Here is an 18,933-nt window from a genome sequence, read left to right on the forward strand (position 1 = left end):
AAGCAATCAATATATAATTAAATGGATTTTTATTGTAAAACGTACGGGCGGTATGAACTTCTTGCAAACACGCTTTAATTCATGGAGTAAGGAATTAACTTTATGAAATTAAAATAAATTTCCCGCCAAATGTTGCTCATTTATTTAAATTTGTCAGCCGAAAAGTATGCAGTTTCGTGCGCTTTTGGATTGGCGCTGCCAACTGGTTTTCCTTATGGCGCCGAAAAGTATGCTTCAATTCTTCGTACTAGTGGCGCCAAATTCAAAATGTGGAACTGAAAATATTTCCCCGTATGCCTTACAAAAATAAATACAAAGAAAACATTTTCACTAAAAATATTTTCTAAATCATTTTAAAAGATACTATAGCTCAAACTTAACTAACTAAAAATATTACAAGAAATGGAAAGTTTTTAATTTAACTAAAGTTTGGATGTATTTCGTATATCATTAACTAACTGATAAGCAATGAAAAATACGCACATCCTAAATAAAATGTGGTATATTCCAGAACCAACGTATATGTATCATTAGTTTTCGCCTTGCGTGCGAAAGTCCGATGTGTAATTGTTGATTTCTGATGCTCTAGCGTATTTGTTTGATTTAGGCAATTGCGTAGTGAGAACGAACGTGTTGAGGTCAGCGTTGTCGTTGTTGTTCATGCAACTGAGACAGCGGTGCGTATACTTACGCTATTTTGGCTTACAATATGGCATTTCATCAATACGAACGGATGACTGAGTGGCTGACAATTGTGGTTTCGCCGACATGACTGGCAACGTTAATAATGTGGTGCGGAAATTTCTACGCGCACTTCAAGTACGCTTTATTGAGACGGCGACTAAGGTTACTTTTATTTATAAATAAAATTCATCGCGCCTTCTGAACTTGAAGATGACTTGGCGCAACGTCGATGGCGAAGGAAAGAGCGTGCAGTTTCCGGAAATCGCGTATACGCCCGATGGCCGTGCGAAGAGCTTACACCTCTCGTCTCGCTTCTCGCGAGTCGCGACTCTGTCGCCAGCGAATGACGGTCAAGGTTGAGGCAGCTTCGCGCGGCTTGCCACACGGCACGTTCCACGTTCTACGTTCTGCCTGTCAGAGATTAAATCATTGAGTGCTGTGAGACATTTTTAGACCGTCCAAGGATGCGCGGTCTTGCCAAAAAAGCGTAGACTTGTCTAAGGTTAGTGATGCACAGAGAGAAACATACACATTAAATCTGGTGCCTTAGGAAATCATTTATTAAATTATTATTAAATAAAATCGAGCTGTTAAACACGTTTCTTACACAGAAGATTTATGTAAATATATTTAAATTACACGCATCACTCAGCTATCTACTGCCAGCAAATTTATGCCTAATTCCACTGCGATAATTCACAGGGTTTATAATTATCCCCAAACCGCTGGAGATGAACTCTCACTTAATGAGTGCAAGTTGTTCTGGTAAGCGCGAGAAGTTCGACTGGTTTGCGTTCGGTTCCTGTTTGAGCACGTTTAATTAGCATAAATTTAAAAGGGAATTCGGCAATTTGGCAGTAAAGCCCCAGCTGCAGGAAGCTTAATCAAGCGATCGTTTGAACCCCAGCCATGTGATTACAACAACACGAGTCTGTGGGGCATGCATATTGCGATATACATATGTATTTATCCTGCCCCACGAAAATATTATGCAACCAAAATAGTGTACGCACAAAATGCTTCCCGTTGGCTAGATCGTATATTTGGCTGCACTTTTGAATTTTGCCCACGCGGTGAAAAATTGTGCGACAATTAGTTCAGTGCGCTGGCCAAGCAAAAAACTGGTTTTCATAACACAAAAAAAAAAAGTTAATAAAAAAAGGAGCTAAAAAGTATTAAAGTATAAAAGTCAGGCTGCTGTGGGCGGCGCGGCGCAGCGAGATGCGTGTGTGCGAAAAATCATTCACTTGTGTGTACGAGCCAGTGTACGAGTGTATGGCCATTGAAATTGTTTAATAAATCGAAGTCGAAAGAAACAGAAACAGAAATCGAGCAAAATGAACTCAACTGAAAAGTGAACAACAAATACCTTGGGACCGCAAAAAAATCGCACGCACGGCAACGATTAAGGCATGAGTACTCGAAATTCAGCCCCAGAGGCTGGAGACAAGGCAATAACAATGCTAACGGCCGCTTTATGAACAATTATGAACCGCGGGCGAGTTCGCCAAAACCAAAAAAACAAAAAAAAAAGCCTAAAAAAGATATACAACAAAATACAAAAAGACCAAAAAAAAACAGTAACCAAAATCAAAAAAATGAGTTGGGGGCGCATGCGTCACGCTCATGTCACTTTGCGAAGACAGAAATTACGAATATTATTCAATAAAATTCAAATTGTTGCTTTCACAGGCAAGGCAGACTGGTTGGGATTTGCTGTTACTATATCTATATATATACCTACCAATATTTTTTGCCGATTTTTTGTCGACTATTTTGGTGGCCTAGTTACCTTCGGTTCTCGAGTGGCGCGAATTTCGCTTTCAATTTCGGGCAGCCAAATTGCGCAAGATTCGTTAAATGATTTGGCAAAAAGACAGCAAGTTTGTTAGCTAAGCTCCATTTCAAGTTCACCATTGTGTTGTAATTATAGTAATACCCTGGACCAAATGCAACACCATTTTTTGTTTATTGTTTGTAATAAGTTTATTTGTGGTTAACACGCATAATATAATTTATTGCATCTACAGACCAATGCATCTGTAAGAAATCGAAATTAAAAGCTAAAAATGAAAAATATTTTTATTCTCTCCTGTAATAATCCGTTTTGCTGTTTCCTCCGTTTTTCTTTCATTCGGCGGAGGACAACCAAGTTTCCTACATCTAAATATGCAATTATTAATTATTACTAATAAAAGTGTGGAAATAAAAACAAATAAAAGAAAAAGCAAAAGGGTGCGAAAATTGCGAGTGGTTTGGGTGGAAAATGTGGAAATCACCTTTGCCTGCCCCTCGAATGTTAAACCTAATGACCTGAGAATCTAATTAAATTTTTCTTCGTTCCAATCCGAATTACATCCGTATTACTCACATCTGGTTTAGTATGGCCGCAATTCTATAACTGATTTTTATGGCAGCCGTTTGAGTTATGGGTGTGTGACAATCCTATATCTAACCTAGTTGCAAGCTAAATAAAAATGTTTATAGGCTATAAAAGAATACTATAATCTGCATACAAGTCGCCAGGAATATTTTGTGAACTCGTGAGGATATTTCTAGGCATATACTCGTATAGAAGTCAGGTGAGTATAGTTGGGCCCGTATTCTATTCTATAGTTTCTCAAACACAAGCTTATATACTAGCTACATTCTATCAACTGGTTAATGGTCAATCATATGTATTGATTATGTTACGTATAATCCTAAGTGTCTACCAAACCAATTATATCTCTGTGTTGCATTCCTTAAGCTATTGGCAGTGATTGTTATGTTATGTTTCATATATAAGAAAGGTGTAAAAAAATAATATCAAGGGCTGGCAGAGTTCCTCGTGATCCAACGAAACCCCTCGGAAAGTTCGGTGATAAAAATTCGTTAACTATAGGTATCTGTTCCTAACCTAGGTTGGGCTACGGTGTTCGGGGGTGTTGGGAGTGTTGGGGGGGTGTATAATGGTGTATGTGTGGGACGTTTAACAAGTTGAACAGCATCACAGTGTACAGCCATTAATTTCACATACGATTAGCCGTTCTAAAAACGGAGTTCTATAACAGAGTTCCTTCCATCCTCCCACTAAAATTAATCAACAATATGCCCCCCCATATTAGTTCACGGGCGATATGGCCTGTCCGAATTTCCTGGCCCTCTGGCCGAATCCCTTGCTACCATCTGGACCCATGGGAGTGCGTACCAGGCTCTCGGCAGCGCGCTGGGCAAACGATCCGGAACGCGACCGTGGCGATCCGTCCAGGAAGCTGCCGGTTCGTGATCTCGGTTGGCCATCGTAGCCATCGCCACCGCCACCGCCGTGCTTATAGTTGCTCAGGAAACTGCCGGTGCGAGATCGTGGTGATCCATCAAAGCCTTCCGATCCGAAGGAGCAGCGACGATCGTAACCCGAATCCGTGGATATGCGTCTGCCACCAATATACTGGGCATTGTCATATGCCGCCAGCTTGCTGCTCAGCTGCTGGAAGTTGTTGGAATAACGACGTGGCCACACCTGGTAGCCACCTCCTCCTCCACCCACCAGCTGATCGGTTTGGATGGACTCACGCTCGATGTTGAAATCGTTCGAAGGACGACGATAGAAGCCACTGCTCTCGCTGGCATTCGAGAAGGTTCGCTCGAACTGCATGGATCCGTTCGAGAAGCGACGCTCCTGGTTCTGATTGTTGCCCGGGCAACTGCCATTGGAGCACACCGAGGTCTTTCGGTAGCTGGTCTCCGTGGTCTGACCAAAGTCCGAGACCCTTCTGGAGCAGGGACAGCTCTCCGAGCAGTTCGAGTCACGTCGCTGGGGAACTCCGCCCGTTTCCGAGCAATTGCTGGCCCTTCGCGACATCGATGGATTGGCTTCGGGTGTGTAGTTCTGCTCGGAGCAGTTGGACAGGCGGCGCTGCAGATTGCTCATACCAGACACCATCGGATTAGCGCCTGAATTGGCAGCAGAAGATATAGGCGAAACATCGCCCAAGGCGGCCGCTGTGTTGGCCGAAATCGTCGATGTGTTGCTGTATCGCCTGGGACCATAGCCGAAAAAACCGTTGGGACCCATCTCCTGGTTCTGGCTGCCGATGCTACCACGGGGCTGATAATGCTGATACGGATTGGCATGGTAGCTGGGCCCCGTCTGTTGGTAGTAGCTGGGCTGGAAGTCCGAGTTGTTGCGCTTGAGTTTGAAGCGCAGATCGGGAACTGTTTCGTGGCCAGAGAAGCTGCCACCGCGACTCCTCTCGTAGTTGGCATCGTTGTAGTAGCGATAGTTCTCCACCATGCGGGCCACCGGAGCGGCGATCTGGATGACGGCTGCCTTCTTGCCAGTTTTCTTCTTGGGCGCCACCATCTCGTAGACCTGGAAGGGACCGCTCAGATGACGGGCATCCCTGGCGGAGGAGGACTCCAGGTACTCGACGAGAGCGCACTCCTTTTGCTGCAGTTCCGGATACTTGTTCATGAACTGGCGCACATCCACGGGAATGGCCATGCCCGGCTTGAGGATGCGTATGAGGGCAATCTCGCCGCAGGGTGAGAACAGATCCGATACCTTTTCGATGGTTAACTTGTCCAGTGGCAGATCACAGGCCACAATCGTGCGAGAGGGCATGGTTTCATCGAAGCTGGGCAGCGGCTCGATTCTGCGCACCTTGGTGCCCACATCATTCAGCTCGATTTTGCGCGACTTGCGACGCACTGCATCTCCAACCACCTTCCACTCCCTGGTCAACTGGCGCACCCTCTTGAAGCTGGACACCAATTTGAGGCTCACGAAACCCTCCTTGTTGCGACGCACATGCTTCAGCAGGAATGCATCCTTCAGGATGCTCTCGTTGGAGAAGTAGAACTCCACGGCTTCGGTGATTTCGGCCGCCAGTTCCTCGCTGGGAATGAGTGAGGGATCGAGAGTATCTATCTCATTGGGTCCTTGGTGTTCGGTATCCGGCTCCTGGTGCATCTGCACTTCCTGCTCCTTCTCCTGTGGCTGCTCCACCTCCTTCTCCTTCTTCATGGTGAGGAACGAGCGATGGGTTCTCTTGGCCTCCAGCACAGGTGAGTTGGCCGGTGCGACCGCGGGAGGCGGAGAAGCGTCCAGGGTGAAGTTGGGATGCAGATAGATGTTATCCATCTGGTGCTTGCGGAACTTCTCCAAATTGGCCTCACTCAAGACGGCCGGTGGCGTAGACTGGCGCTCGGTTAAGTCCACCTCGTTTATGATGTGATTGTCCACGGCCAGTGGCTTCAGCTCATCGCCCTCCTCCGAAGATTCGTCCGAGTCCCCAATGGAGGAGCCCATGCCCACGTCCACCAGTTGCTGATCGGTGGGCGACATGGGGGGAGCCGAGGGTGAAGTATCCTCCGAGGTGCTGCCATTGCTGCTGCCCAGCTGCGAGTCCATCGATTCCATCTGGTGGAGCAGGGCCTGGGCAGAGCGCCTGGCATGCATGCGGAGCAGCTTGCAGGGTAGCGATGAGGACAGTGGCACCACCGCCTGGGAACTGCAGCTGGGCTGCTCATCATCCAGCTCCTCCACCTCGTGGGTCTTCTCCATGATGGGAGCTGGTGATTCCGGCGCTTTCATCACGGGCACAGCGGTGAGAATGGGTGCTAGGATCGGAGTGGGATCCACGGGACTCACGAGGAATGTGTGACCCTCTGCGCCGGCATGTGGCGCCTTCACCTCGTACACCTGCTCCGCCTGATCCATGGGACTGCTCATGGCTCCAACGAACGACCTTGGCTGATGCTCTGAGATGTTTTTGGCCACTCCAGCAAAAGCGAAAAGCTATCTTTCCCCTTTTTTTTGGCTCTGCTCTCTTTTGTTTCTGACCAAGCCAAGTGCAATTTCTTCCCAATTTCTCTGCTCTCTTTCTCTCTAGCTATCTCACTCTCTCTCTCTCTCGTTCACTTTCACTTTCAAGTTCAGTGGGAAAAAGCTCGCTGCGGGAGCTGCACCTTACATGGGATAGACCCGATTGGCCAAGATGTGCATCTGGTTAGCCTGTAATCCAAACTGAAACGCTCATCGAACGTCAGCTGTTGCTGTTGGCAATGTTGCTAGTTGCTGTTGCTGTTGCTGTTGCTGTTGCTGTTGCTGTTGCTAGTTGCTTTAGTTGTAGTTGTAGTTGCAGCAGCAGTTGCTGGTGTGTGTTTTATAGCGCCGTTTGCGTAATAACGTCTGCAACGTGCCTGGAATTTGTTTGGGGCGTTTTTTGGTCGCCTGTGTTTGCGTTTTATTTCTTTTTCTAGGCCGCGCTTGACACCGATTTGCCAAAAGTTAATAAATAAAAGTTCAATTAACAATTTCGACTGCGTTTTGGGTTATTTTCGAGTTCAAGTTGTTGCCGTTGTTTCTGCTTGTTGGTTGTTGTTGCTTGTTTGTTGCCCGTTTCCTAAGTAAGTGTATTTCCGTAAGGCTTTTCGCTTGAACTTGTGTAAACTTTCTGTTTCGCACGCGGCTAAATTGAGTTCATGCAACGCTGCAACGCGGAGATCGACTGAAATTGCAAATTGATTTGAGGTCGGTTAAATACCCTCTGCTTTCGTTTCAATTTTGTTTTTTTTTTCTGCCTCTTTTTTCGTGTTTACAGCAGCAGGCGGCCGGCGGCAGCGCCAGCGCCAGCGACAGCGGCGTTATTGAGCGGTCCAAGTACGCACGATAACAACGACAACGAAAAGCCAATAGCAACAGCAACAACAACAGCAACAACAACAGCAACAACAACAGCAACAACAACAGCAACAACAGTGCTCGACGGACGGCGGCGAACGAGAGCAGCGACGTCGGCAGCGACAACTTATTGGCAACACACACGAAACTTGTTGCGTTGCCAGCAACAACTACAATTTACAACAAAAGCAACAGCAACAGCAGCAGGCACACCGGGCACACACAGCAGCAACAATAGCAGCAAACACAGCAGCAACAATAGCAGCAAACACAGCTGCACTAACAGCAAACACACGAGCAACAATTTCAAATGCAGCAGCAACATTAAGAGCAACTTGAGCAAACACAGAAGCAACACTGCTTGCAAACACAACAAATGCAGCAGCAACACCGCAAACAACAACTACAAACGCAGCAGCGACAACACAGGCAATAACAACTGCAACACAACAAGCAGCCACAGCAACAATACGAGCAACAGCATCTAACACAGCAGCAACAACAAAACAATAGCTGCAACTCTAAGAGAAACATGAGCAAACACAAGAGCAACAATGCTAGCAAACACAACAAATGCGGCAACAACAGCACAACAACACCAATCGACAGCAGCGAACACTGCAGCAACAACACAGGCTTAAACAGCAGCAACACCACGAGCAACATCAACAAACACAGCAGCAACAACACGAGCAACATCAAAAAACACAGCAGCAACACCACAAGCAACATCAACAAACACAGCAGCAACATTACGAGCAAACACAGCAAAGGCAGACGCAACAACACGAACAACAACAGCAAACACTGCGAACAACAGCTGCAAACACAACAGCAACACTGCCAGCAACAACATCTAAACAAGCAGCAACAACACAAGCTACAAAAGCAGCAGCTTGGTTAAATGCAACAGCAACACATTGGCGGCATTTGCATTTGCTCAATGCATTTGTCAGCTCGTTTGGTTGTTTGTGTTTGAATATTCTACACGTTTGACATTAGCACACACATTGCCACTTCCGATTTGCATTGATCGGCTGAAAATTGGGAAAGTGCTTTTCGCGTGGTGACCTCGTTGCACGAAAATAACACTCAAATGCAATTGCAATTGCAGTTGCAGTTGCTGTTGATATTGCTATTGCAATCGCAATTACTGCGTCCAGAACGAGCCGTTTATCGTTTATCTCCGAGGGGAAACAGGAAGGAAGCTGCGGCCAGCGACAACAAATTGCATTTTGAGGGTTACACACTTGACAACCCAGAGCCGCTGATCAATTGCAATCAATTGCAGGTCAGTTCCGCTTTGCAACAAGGCGATCGTGAGACTTATCATGGAAATTGGGCAAACACTATTTCAATTGCACACTATCACGCGGTGATAGCAGTTGATAGAAAATAGAGAAAATAACGAGGCTAAAACAAAAGCACAGCTCGCAAGGCCAAAAAATATTTATATGAAAAGAGCACAGAATTTAAAAACTTGTTCACTTTTCTTTATACTTTATTTGCAATAAAGAATTGCAGTTGGTTCGATAATTTCATTTTTAATGCTATACCAGTTCTATGGAGCATTATTCTTGAGTAAACAAAATTCCATAATTAATAATACGTTTACATACGAAATGGATGCCGCCAATCTCCACGCTTACGCGACTCATTAGTGGAGGGAATCCTCGTTGCATCGCAGTTATCGCATCGCCAATTTGCATGTCAAGTGCAAGTTCAAGTGCACCATTGAAATGCGGCGCATTGGCAGCGTCATTCTCTCGACTTTTGCTTTGTGGCTGTTGTGCATTATTATATCATCGGCCATACTTATATGCCAGAATGCGAGTGGTATAAGAATAATCCCTTTAGTGGGCCTGACTTTTATGAAACACTGTGTTGCATCAGCGGGCGACCCCTCGTCCCCAGTCCATTGTTTACCCAAAAAAACTGATAAAGTTATACAAGACAAAGGCGGGACAGAACGAGAACAAACGTTTGCAATCCAATTACAAGGTGCTGCCTGTGTGCCAGTGCCTTTGCCTGTTGCCCCTCAGAGTCGGGCCACACGGCGTATACTTGACATAAGGTCAACTAGCCATCAAATGCTCATTAATTTGCCAATTGACGACAAGCATTTCATTTCGAATTGTAGCGTGAGCTCCCCCTACAATTTGATTTGCCAACAAGTAAATTATGTTGCCAAAAAAAAAAACAAAAGTAAAAAGAAAAAGATAAATGAATAGCGAAAAGTAAAAAATCTTGCAACCTTGCGGTAAGAGACACACTGACACACTGCCAAACTGGCAAACTGGCAACGCAACAATAAGAAATCAAGAGTTTTTATTGTTTATGGGCCTGGTAGCGGACCGCAAATGGCAAATGATTTATTTAATACAAATCAAAATTATGATTTGATATTTTTCGGTTTTTTTCCCTCCGCTTTGTCGGGCAGGCGTGTCCCTCCAAGATCGATTAATCCAACTCGTTTGATTGCGGGCCCAAAGCTGCAAATAATCCAGGAAGTGCTAGCATTTGAGGTAGGTCAATTCAAGAGTAACATATAGTATAAAAATGAAAAAAACCAAAATGTAGGGAGCCAGCAAATTGCCACTAAAAGCCAATTTCGAAGCCTTATGCTGCATTGTTGTTCGTGTGCTTTGTTCACGCATTTATTTGCCTTTATCTAGCGTTTATTTGCTTTTTGCACTTAGAGGCAGGCGAAGTGCGTTCAGGGCCACCGATCTATAGCTCTGGCCGATCTATAGCTCTGCTTGCGATCGGGGCACATTAGCAATTGTTGGCAATTGTTAGCTGAAGTTTGTCCTTCTGTTGACATTTTGCACGCGCTGCCATGCTGTTGAGCCTACGCGAAAAACTCAGTTGCGCCCCGGAGATGGAGATTTTCGAGTCTCGAGTGGGAAGACTTCCCAGACTTGGCTGTCAGCACCGATCAGCTTAGATATCCCAAATGGAGCTTGCCGCATTTCATTCCACTTCGCTTCTAGCAGTTTCTGAAATATTTTAATCACCCATTCAGCTCATTAGATTGCAGTACATCAATACGACAGCCTAGCTCACCTCAAGTTCAATGCTGCAGCTATTTTCCTTGCATTATGCAATGCTGATGAGTTATGATCGCATATCCTGCGTGTCCGACTAAACGGATTTATGGCTGCAAATTGCATGGATGGCCACAAAAGTGGGTCATGAGAATCCGCACACAAAGGCACTGCACTCCACCGCGGCTCGGGATTACATAATTCAGAACCTTTTATCGGGATGGCAGTGGCAGAAACCAGACGGGGAAACAGGTCCGGGACAAGGGCAGTGCAACCTTCGGCTTGTTTTGCTCAGCACTGCAAGAAAATAAGCCTATTCTTTATGCATTTTATAAATAAATAAGTCACATGCCAATTCAACATAATAAACGTTGGTAACTGAAAGATAATCCTAACCAAGTTGGATAGGATATTTTACGAGTAAGGATATTTTATGATCGATGCAAATGACAACTCATTTCTCGCCGTGTAAGTGGCAATCACCACCTGCATCTGGTGGTGGCACCCACTTGAGAGCGGTGCCCGAAAACCGGTTCCAAGTCAAGTGCCTGCAACGAAACGAGCCCAAGTTTCGGCACTTCATTAAGGAAGCGACCTTGGCAGAGGCTGATGCCAGCACACTTTATCGCCGATGGAGGCAGGAAGACGATTCCGCCGCCGGCGACTGTGCCGCGATTCTGGACTGGACTGGACTGGACTGGACTGGTCTGGACTGGAAGTGGACACGAGGAGTGGATGGGGATGCAACAGGTTGGAGAACGAATGGCTGACCTCCAGGCATGGCGTTACATATAGCATAATTTTTTATTCGAATGCGTGGCCATTGTGCAGCACGCTTTTAATTAAGCCGCCGCAGATCGGAATGGAAATCGCCAAGTGCATTCGCCTCCTTTCCCGAGCGACAGAATTGGGTTACAAATGTCTCGAGGAGAATAACTAGCTGTGCAGATAAAGCAAGGGAGAACGCTGTAATCGAGCAGCTCGACTATCAGATACCCCTTACTCGCACTCGATGCGAGAAAGAATGAGATATCTAAGAATATATGTACCCCATGGGTTTGGGAACTCCTTCTTCTACTTGTTACGTAGTTTAAGTACACTAAAAGGGTATCAAGTATTTAATACAAATGCTCCTAAAAAAATTATTCATAAGTGGCCTTAAGATCTAGATACATTTATTACTCCTATATTCAAAAGCCAAATAGCAAGCCGATCTTAAATTCTTAAGTGCAGAAACAGAAAAAATCTGAAGCAGTATAGGATTTCTGCAATTGAGTGCTAAGTAATATTATCTTTAAGAGGTATTTATATTAAAGTTTCACCTGCAAAGAAGCAGTTGGAATGCTCCTATAGTTTCTTTATGTGTGGGGCTGGGCACAATTTGGCAAAAAAAAAACTAATTCGCAATCCACCCAAGTTGTGCAATTAAAATGGCAAGCGATTTGCGAGTTGTGGGTCCCCGATTTTTTTTTGTATTAATTTTTGGTTTTTGGTGCGTGCAACGCATTGGGGCAGACAACGCCTGTCGCCGTGTGGGTAGGTCTCCGGGTCTTTGGTATGTGCAAAATGTTGTGGCCATAATGAAAAGACCGACATAGCTTTTATGGCCTGCCAGTTTGTTTCTGATGTAGAAAGAACGAAAAAAAAAAACCAAAACAAAAACAAAGCAGAAAGGGAGCTGTGATCTATGAAATTGTGGAATTATTCTAGCAATTTGCAGCATGCAAGTTACCGTTGGGCAGTATGCCATAAATTAATGCCATAATAGCTCAATTAATTTCCCGAACACGGTACAAGTTCCCACAGCATATGGAAAACAAACATCGCAAAACGGAAGCGAATCTGAAAGTGTACAGGCAATGAAAAGTTAAGTATACGTACGAGTATGCCGATCAGTGATAACTTAATGCCGTTTATGAGTTGCCCAGCAATACGTATAATTGGAAGTTTAGCTGCCGTATCTTTCGGCTATCATAATGGATCGTAGTTTTGGGTCCGGTTGCGTGACTCAGGCGCAAAATGCATTTTCCAGCGATTAATCTGCATGTGTAGCCGCAGAGAATGAAATACGTATCTCTGTTCAGATAGCTGAATATTCGCACATACGAATATGTGCGCACTGCGCGGCGGCCTTCAAAAATGGCAACAAACGCGACATTAAATTATGCGCCTAGGCCTATTATTTTATGCAATTGATAAATTGACAACGAGGTCCGCTCACTTTTGTGTTTTTCCATTTTTTTTCGCAGTGAAAATCCGCTCACATGCGTGCCAAGTTTCTTGCCCCGCCTACCACATACACCACATATACCATATACATATATGTGGCATATAAAATCGCATAATGCCTGGCAACTTTCATATCGAGTGAACTTTTCGCTGTTTGTCATTCAATTTCAATGTCAAGGCTGTCGCTGTTTTAATGCATTTATTGCCTTTCAATTAGGCGCAGTCGCATCCTTGTCGAAATTAGCCGCCTCTGCTGAATTTGCTTAGGCAAATTAGCTGATAACTATGCTGCTTTCGGTGAAATTCAGTGAAGTAGCGGCGTACGAACAAAAACAAACAATTCGAAGGCGACGCACTTGCCGATAATAAATTCAGTCCCAACTATAAATACCAATGCATTTGACAAATTGTCTGCGATATTCAAATTTGTCTTTCGAAAGAATGGGCCAGAGTTTCTGTCAAGGCTGCATCAGATAGGCATAAATCATTTAACCCCAACTGACTGGACATATCGAACATGAAAATAGGCGTTTTCCTTTTATTTTATCGGCCATTTGAGATCGCGGGCATTTGTTAGTCACTTTTTTGGTTTTTTTTTTTTTCGGCCTATGCGGCGTATAAGTGATGCTGAATTTAGGTCTCACCTTAACCACTTCCTCGGGGAATTGCATCCCCATTGCAGTGTGATTCACTTGGCCATAAATCGAGAGCTGACAGTTGCCTCGATTTGGTCACGCCAACAGCATCATCATCGACATCAGACGAACGGCCTCAAATGTCGCGCTTTTTGGCGTGATTTCGAGTCGCTAACCTTGGCCTTAGAATGCGCTGCAAGCTAGTTAGTTTGTGCGCCGCTAATGCTGATGCAGATGCATATGCATGCAACGATCGTCTAACGGCAGTTAGCCATTATTCTCGACTGCTCCACAGCAGCTGGCTGGCGACCCAGACCCAACCCATTCATCGCTGGCATTGCTAAACTAAAAATAAACTTCCAAGCCGAAAACAATATGCAGTAATACGACGAACGGTTAGGTTCGTCCCCGTCTGGTCGGCTGTGCGATTAATTGCACATTGATTACAGACAATTGCCGTGGGTAGAGCGAGAAAAACGGAAATAAAAACCAGATATACTGCTAAAAACGCCAACAAATCGCGCGCGATTCGTGTCAAAACCGCACTGAAAACGCCAGCAGCTAGGCGGAAGCCAAATGCACAACAATTTCGATTTTAAGTGAGTTTTTAGCAATTTTATTTTCAGGACCAGGCTTCGTAGTTAGGTGAGTTCAATAAATACTTACGGGCTAGGCAAACATGTGTAACACAATCTTTAGTTAGCAACTAATACAACTTATCGAACAGGAGGCGGAGGCGGAGGCGGAGATGTAGCGGCAGTGGCAGTAGCCCGCCTGCTAGGCACACGAGCAGCAGCCGCTGCCATAGGAATAAATACTACAACTTCAGCTGCCTCTTCTCCTGCTTCCGATCGCGCTGCAGCAGGAACTCGCGCCTCAGATCGCTGGATCGCATCTCGAGTATGCAGTTCAGCTTGTTGTGGATCTGCTCCGCCGTGTGGGTGTCCGTGTCGAAGTCGTAGTGCTTAAAGCGAATATTGCTGCTGGAAAAAAGTCCAGAGGAGTGACCCGGACTGCTGGGCGAGTGGGCAATCCCTGCACTGCCGCTTCCCGCATTCAGGGTGGTTACGCTGGCATTGATCTGCGCCGAAGTGCAGCCGGTGGAGAAGGAAGGGGAGGAGGAGTTTGACTTCAGCCAGATGCGCAACAAAGCCTTTAAGTGGCGTCGCTCCAAAATCTCGCAGTGGGCCACAAAGTCAATTGGAGTGGATACGGGCTTCTTCTGCGGCCAGAACTTGGCATTCTTGTACTGATCAATCTCTATTCTCTCACCAGATATTCCCAGTGTCACATCGGACTTGAAAAACCGCTTGTCTATGATGTTCAGGCGGAAAGTACGATGCATGGGTGCTTCCAGCATGTCATTATGATTCAGCAGGCGCTTCTCGTACTCCTTTACATTGTCGTGTGGACTATCGCCTCCTCCTCCTCCTCCTCCTGCTCCTCCTGGATCACTAGTTCCGCCATTAAGGTTAATATTTTGCAGTGCCTTGACAGCCGCTTCGTCCAGAGCCGTCTTGTCCTCCACGGAAGTCATGGATTTGCTGCCCAGCTGATTGTGGTAATCAACTCTGGTCACTGGAGCCAATGGCCGACGCTCTGCGAGTGTCAGTTGGGAGAAGCCAAACTTAGAGCAGGGTTCGCGATTGTCCAAGGGTGGGAAGTCCTCCATATCATCATTATCCTCTGTCATATACAAAGCGTAATGTTGCAGGGACTTCAAAGGAACGTCGGGATACTGTAAAGAGGTCTTGTAGCAGACATAACCAATAACCTCCTGGATTTTGGCAGTGGCTACGACGCAGATCTTCAACGGATAGTTGCGATCCGGCTCGGGAAGCATATTTAAAAACACGTTGATCCTTTTCGTTTGCATACCCACTTGGGAGGTGCCATCGAAGCGGGCGAATTCAATGAAGCGATTCTGTGTTTGCTTGGGACTTTTCGCCAACTGTTCAGTGAGCTGGCTCTGAACACCCTCATCTGACAGCTCATCGTCGTTGGCTTTCGGTTCCTTTTTAGCTGTCTCAGCTTTGCTGGGGGGCAGCTCCTTGCGTCTAAAGAAATCATCGCTGTCCGGTGGCTGCACTTCCTCCTGGTAGTTGACACTTTTTATGCGCGCAGCCCTCCGCTTGGCAATATCTAGTTTCTCTAGTTTTTGGGCAGTGTTGGAGCGAAAACGATGGGCGCCCACCTCCGGATACATCTGGATGTCGAAGGAGTGCGTGGACATGTCCTCCTCGTCGTCGCTGAGGTCAAGTCCCGGATAGCAAATGAAATCCACATCTTGGAGTGGCGCATCCGGATGACGGGTGCTCCGCTCCGGCGTTGTCCCGCCCCCCGTCGGCGCTGACTTGTGCGACCGTCGCCAATGATAGTGATCTCCTCCAGCGCCCGAGTTACCGAATATTCGCAAATAGTGTTTGGGCATGTCATCGCTCAGCATCACCGTCTCGCACATTCCGGTGTCGTCGGTGGATATGAAGGAGTTGCGGATGTGGGAGAGCAGCCAGTGCTGATTGGAGTAGGTGGCCATGGTGGTAAACAAAAGAAAGTCGCTTTTCCAAAATTAATTTCTATTTATCTCAGCATCTCGGGAAAATGCACTAACGCATTATGATTATCTAGAGATGGAACATCGCGGTTGTCACTGGTCACTTTTTGGGGTTGGTAACGAATAGCAGGCACAAGTCACCGTTCCTAACAATAGGTTTAAACAATACTTACTAAATGAATTTACTTAATTTATGCTATCTACAGTATGTTAATAAATGTAATTCGCATAATAAAAAAAAAAGTATCTGTAAAAAAAAGAAGTAATTGTTTTGAATTCAGGTGCATTGCCAGTTTTAGCGGTACTCGTTAAATCTAGTATATTTCTTTCGCGACAAACGGTCACTCTGGGCCACCATATGACTTTTTTCTGGACGCGAAAAACTGCAGAGTTACAGAATAAGTTAATTAAAGTGAGTTTTTCGCCACCTGACCTGCCATTTTTCGATGTCCACTTCTTGAGAACTCCCAATCGGATCGAGTCGATGTGCTAGCCAACGGCAAAATGGCGGGCATGGAGGTAGAATTCGACGAGACGGTGGCCAATCAGTTCAGCTGCAAGCGCTGCGACCGAGTAAGTGTCTGGGATATGTCTCCTATTACCCCAATCTAACCACTATCCATTGCCGCAGACCTTCAAGAGCAAGCGGGATCAGACGTTGCATCGACAGGAGGTGCACAACCACAACAAGACCACCTACGAGTGCAAGTTATGCGCGAAGAGCTTTTGCAATTCGGGGAACCTAGATCGCCACATGAAGGTGCACAACGATGTGCGGCCCTTCGTGTGTAATATCTGCTCGAAAGCCTTTGCCCAGGCTGTGAACCTGCAGCGACACTATGCGGTGCACAGTGGGGAGCGGCCCTTCACCTGTAACTTCTGCAACAAGTCCTTCACCCAGCAGAGCAACATGAAGCGCCACAAGATGACACACACAGGCGAGAAGCCGTTCCGCTGCCAGCGATGCGGCAGGTACTTCTCCCAGCTGGTCAACCTCAAGAAGCACAAGCTAGGCCACCTCAACGCCAAGCCCTACCAGTGCAACTACTGCGAGAAGGGCTTCACCCAGCTGTCCAACTTCAAGCGGCACCTGCAGTCGCACATTAAGGAGGGCGTCGATGTGGACGTACCCGCCTCCATCCAGGCGGCTGCCGCCCTTGCCAGAGAACGGCTCGAGGCGGAGCAGAAACCGTAAGTACTTGCCGGCTGCAGAAGATCAAGGTGCCCTTTGATTAGATCAACCTGTTCAGACCTACCTCAAGTTGTCTATTCGGCACTGATTACCGACGGGCTAAGATTAGATTTGGCGCTGTTCAGTGTGCGAAGCTCTGTTTATTTCCGTTTATAAGCAATCAATACTATATGCGTTTTTAAAGTATAGACAGTGTATATATACATATAAAGTAATATATGTCATCAAACAGTTCTAACTTATGCTACACATATTGAATAGCCTCAAAACAATCCTTGATCCTTCTACGTTTCCTTGTTATGAATTACCGAATTAACCGCATTTCATTTTCAGAAGCTTTTTCGAGTGCATGGTGTGTCGGGCAATCTTCGATACCTTCGCTGACTATGAGAAGCACGAAACCAAGTGCCATGAGGACCACGAAAGGGCTCAGCTGGAGGTAAACCAGATGTCCCACATGCATCCAGACGACTATTTGCCCATGAAGTTCGCCGTGCCGGATCTGGATACGCACGAAATCATAATTGAGACTACACATTAGAAATGGCGATAATGTTAAACAAAAAACCACGAAAACACACAACCCAACTCACACCTAAACATACAAATAGCGGCGATTACGTCGGGAAGATAGAATGTGAAGAATATTGCATTGAATATACAGATATGAATATATATGCAGGCCAACATAGTTCTCCATTGAATTACATCAATAAATGCAATAAATATGCAGATAATCATGGTGAATCCTCCGCTATCCCAGTTGCTAATCGACCCGATCTCTGTTTACATTGTTGCGTGCGCCGTTAACTCAGGCTAACCCGTCGATTTACGGACCCTAAAGACGTTTTAACTGCACCCTTTATGATGTGCAATTTTATGAGCATATGTATGATATTCGCTGGATTTTCCCGAGTCACATCATCAATTCTCTCGTTCGCAAGCCCCGAAACCTCACAGTGCGTAAATTGTCGCTTTAATGACACATTTCGCCCAGCCGTAAAACTGTCCCTTTTCCAGGCTTGTCAGGCAAACATTCTTGCGTCATTAATGTGACAAATATGTTTGCCCAAACAGTCACATTACTACTCACTGTTGCTGAAAAAGTTCGAATAAGAAAGGTACAGTAATCGCCAGAGCCGGGTCCATAATTTATACATGTGATTTCTCGGCTATTTGATTGAAACTAATTAAAGGCACGTTCCTGACTTGTGACTTGTTTACAAGCCACCAGTCATAGAGCAATAATTGATCGCAGAGTCCTTGCTATCAGCATCCATCGCTTGCTCTGACCACGTCCCTTGTGGCCTTCACAGTCATCGTTTTTGCGGCACTAAATCAAACTATTTATACATCTGACTCCCCGCACCCACTGCTCCGCTCTCACAGGGAAATAATATTTCATGTCCACATCGTTGTCCTGCCACATTTTCTGGCTGTGCATGTGTGCGCCTGGTTCAATTGGCATGCGGCTGCTTAAATGGTCACTGCTTGGGGCCTCGGACTAATAGGTCCACATTTATTAAGCTGCCCAATGTCATTTGTTATAAATTTATTGTGGTAGCTGCCCTGCTCCTGATCTCAGCTCATAAGTTTAAGCAGTCAAGTAAAGTTGGCAAGGAACTGCATCTGATTAATAGGAAGCTGATCTCATCAGAGATGTAGGTTTATTTAATTAAAATTATTTAAATTGCTCGGAAATGCTGCATGTTGCGTTTAAATTGAACAACTCTTACTTCAGTTGATTACTTCATTTATTGTTGTTCCTGTATCCTTTTTGAACGTAGTAGGGAAGTATATATGCATACATATACATATCTCTTCTTAAACAGAGAAATGCAAAATTGTGGTTCCTTTTCAGTTTCTTTTGTACAAAAAATTCATGCTGCAGATTCAGGGTTTGTTTTTTCAATGAAATCGATAGC

General features: G+C 45.6%; 3 protein-coding genes across 3 annotated transcripts; 1 reads left to right on the top strand and 2 right to left on the bottom strand.

Moving 5' to 3' along the window:
* Positions 1-2,674: 2,674 nt before the first annotated feature.
* LOC120446266 lies at positions 2,675-7,167 on the bottom strand. The gene has a single exon (XM_039627142.1). It carries the CDS (start codon positions 6,398-6,400, stop codon positions 3,788-3,790), a length of 2,613 nt encoding a protein of 870 aa, XP_039483076.1. The 5' UTR covers positions 6,401-7,167; the 3' UTR covers positions 2,675-3,787.
* A 6,690-nt stretch (positions 7,168-13,857) lies between these two features.
* On the bottom strand, positions 13,858-15,893 carry LOC120446254 (stress-activated map kinase-interacting protein 1). The gene has a single exon (XM_039627126.2). It carries the CDS (start codon positions 15,796-15,798, stop codon positions 14,080-14,082), a length of 1,719 nt encoding a protein of 572 aa, XP_039483060.1. The 5' UTR covers positions 15,799-15,893; the 3' UTR covers positions 13,858-14,079.
* A 263-nt stretch (positions 15,894-16,156) lies between these two features.
* On the top strand, positions 16,157-17,683 carry LOC120446036 (zinc finger protein 239). Its single transcript, XM_039626800.2, has 3 exons — positions 16,157-16,389; positions 16,448-17,007; positions 17,342-17,683. Exons 1-3 carry the CDS (start codon positions 16,321-16,323, stop codon positions 17,547-17,549), a joined length of 837 nt encoding a protein of 278 aa, XP_039482734.1. The 5' UTR covers positions 16,157-16,320; the 3' UTR covers positions 17,550-17,683.
* Positions 17,684-18,933: the final 1,250 nt, after the last annotated feature.

Source organism: Drosophila santomea, chromosome 2R (assembly GCF_016746245.2).
Source record: "Drosophila santomea strain STO CAGO 1482 chromosome 2R, Prin_Dsan_1.1, whole genome shotgun sequence".
Lineage (NCBI taxonomy): Eukaryota > Metazoa > Arthropoda > Insecta > Diptera > Drosophilidae > Drosophila > Drosophila santomea.

What these genes read in the sequence shown, in the direction of transcription:
- LOC120446266 (XM_039627142.1), bottom strand. Translation starts at nt 6,400, where the DNA reads ATGAGCAGTCCCATGGATCAGGCGGAGCAGGTGTACGAGGTGAAGGCG.
- LOC120446254 (XM_039627126.2), bottom strand. Translation starts at nt 15,798, where the DNA reads ATGGCCACCTACTCCAATCAGCACTGGCTGCTCTCCCACATCCGCAAC.
- LOC120446036 (XM_039626800.2), top strand. Translation starts at nt 16,321, where the DNA reads ATGGCGGGCATGGAGGTAGAATTCGACGAGACGGTGGCCAATCAGTTC. An exon ending in GCTGCAAGCGCTGCGACCGA is followed by an intron (nt 16,390 to 16,447) that starts GTAAGTGTCTGG and finishes CCATTGCCGCAG; the next exon opens with ACCTTCAAGAGCAAGCGGGA. An exon ending in CTCGAGGCGGAGCAGAAACC is followed by an intron (nt 17,008 to 17,341) that starts GTAAGTACTTGC and finishes TTTCATTTTCAG; the next exon opens with AAGCTTTTTCGAGTGCATGG.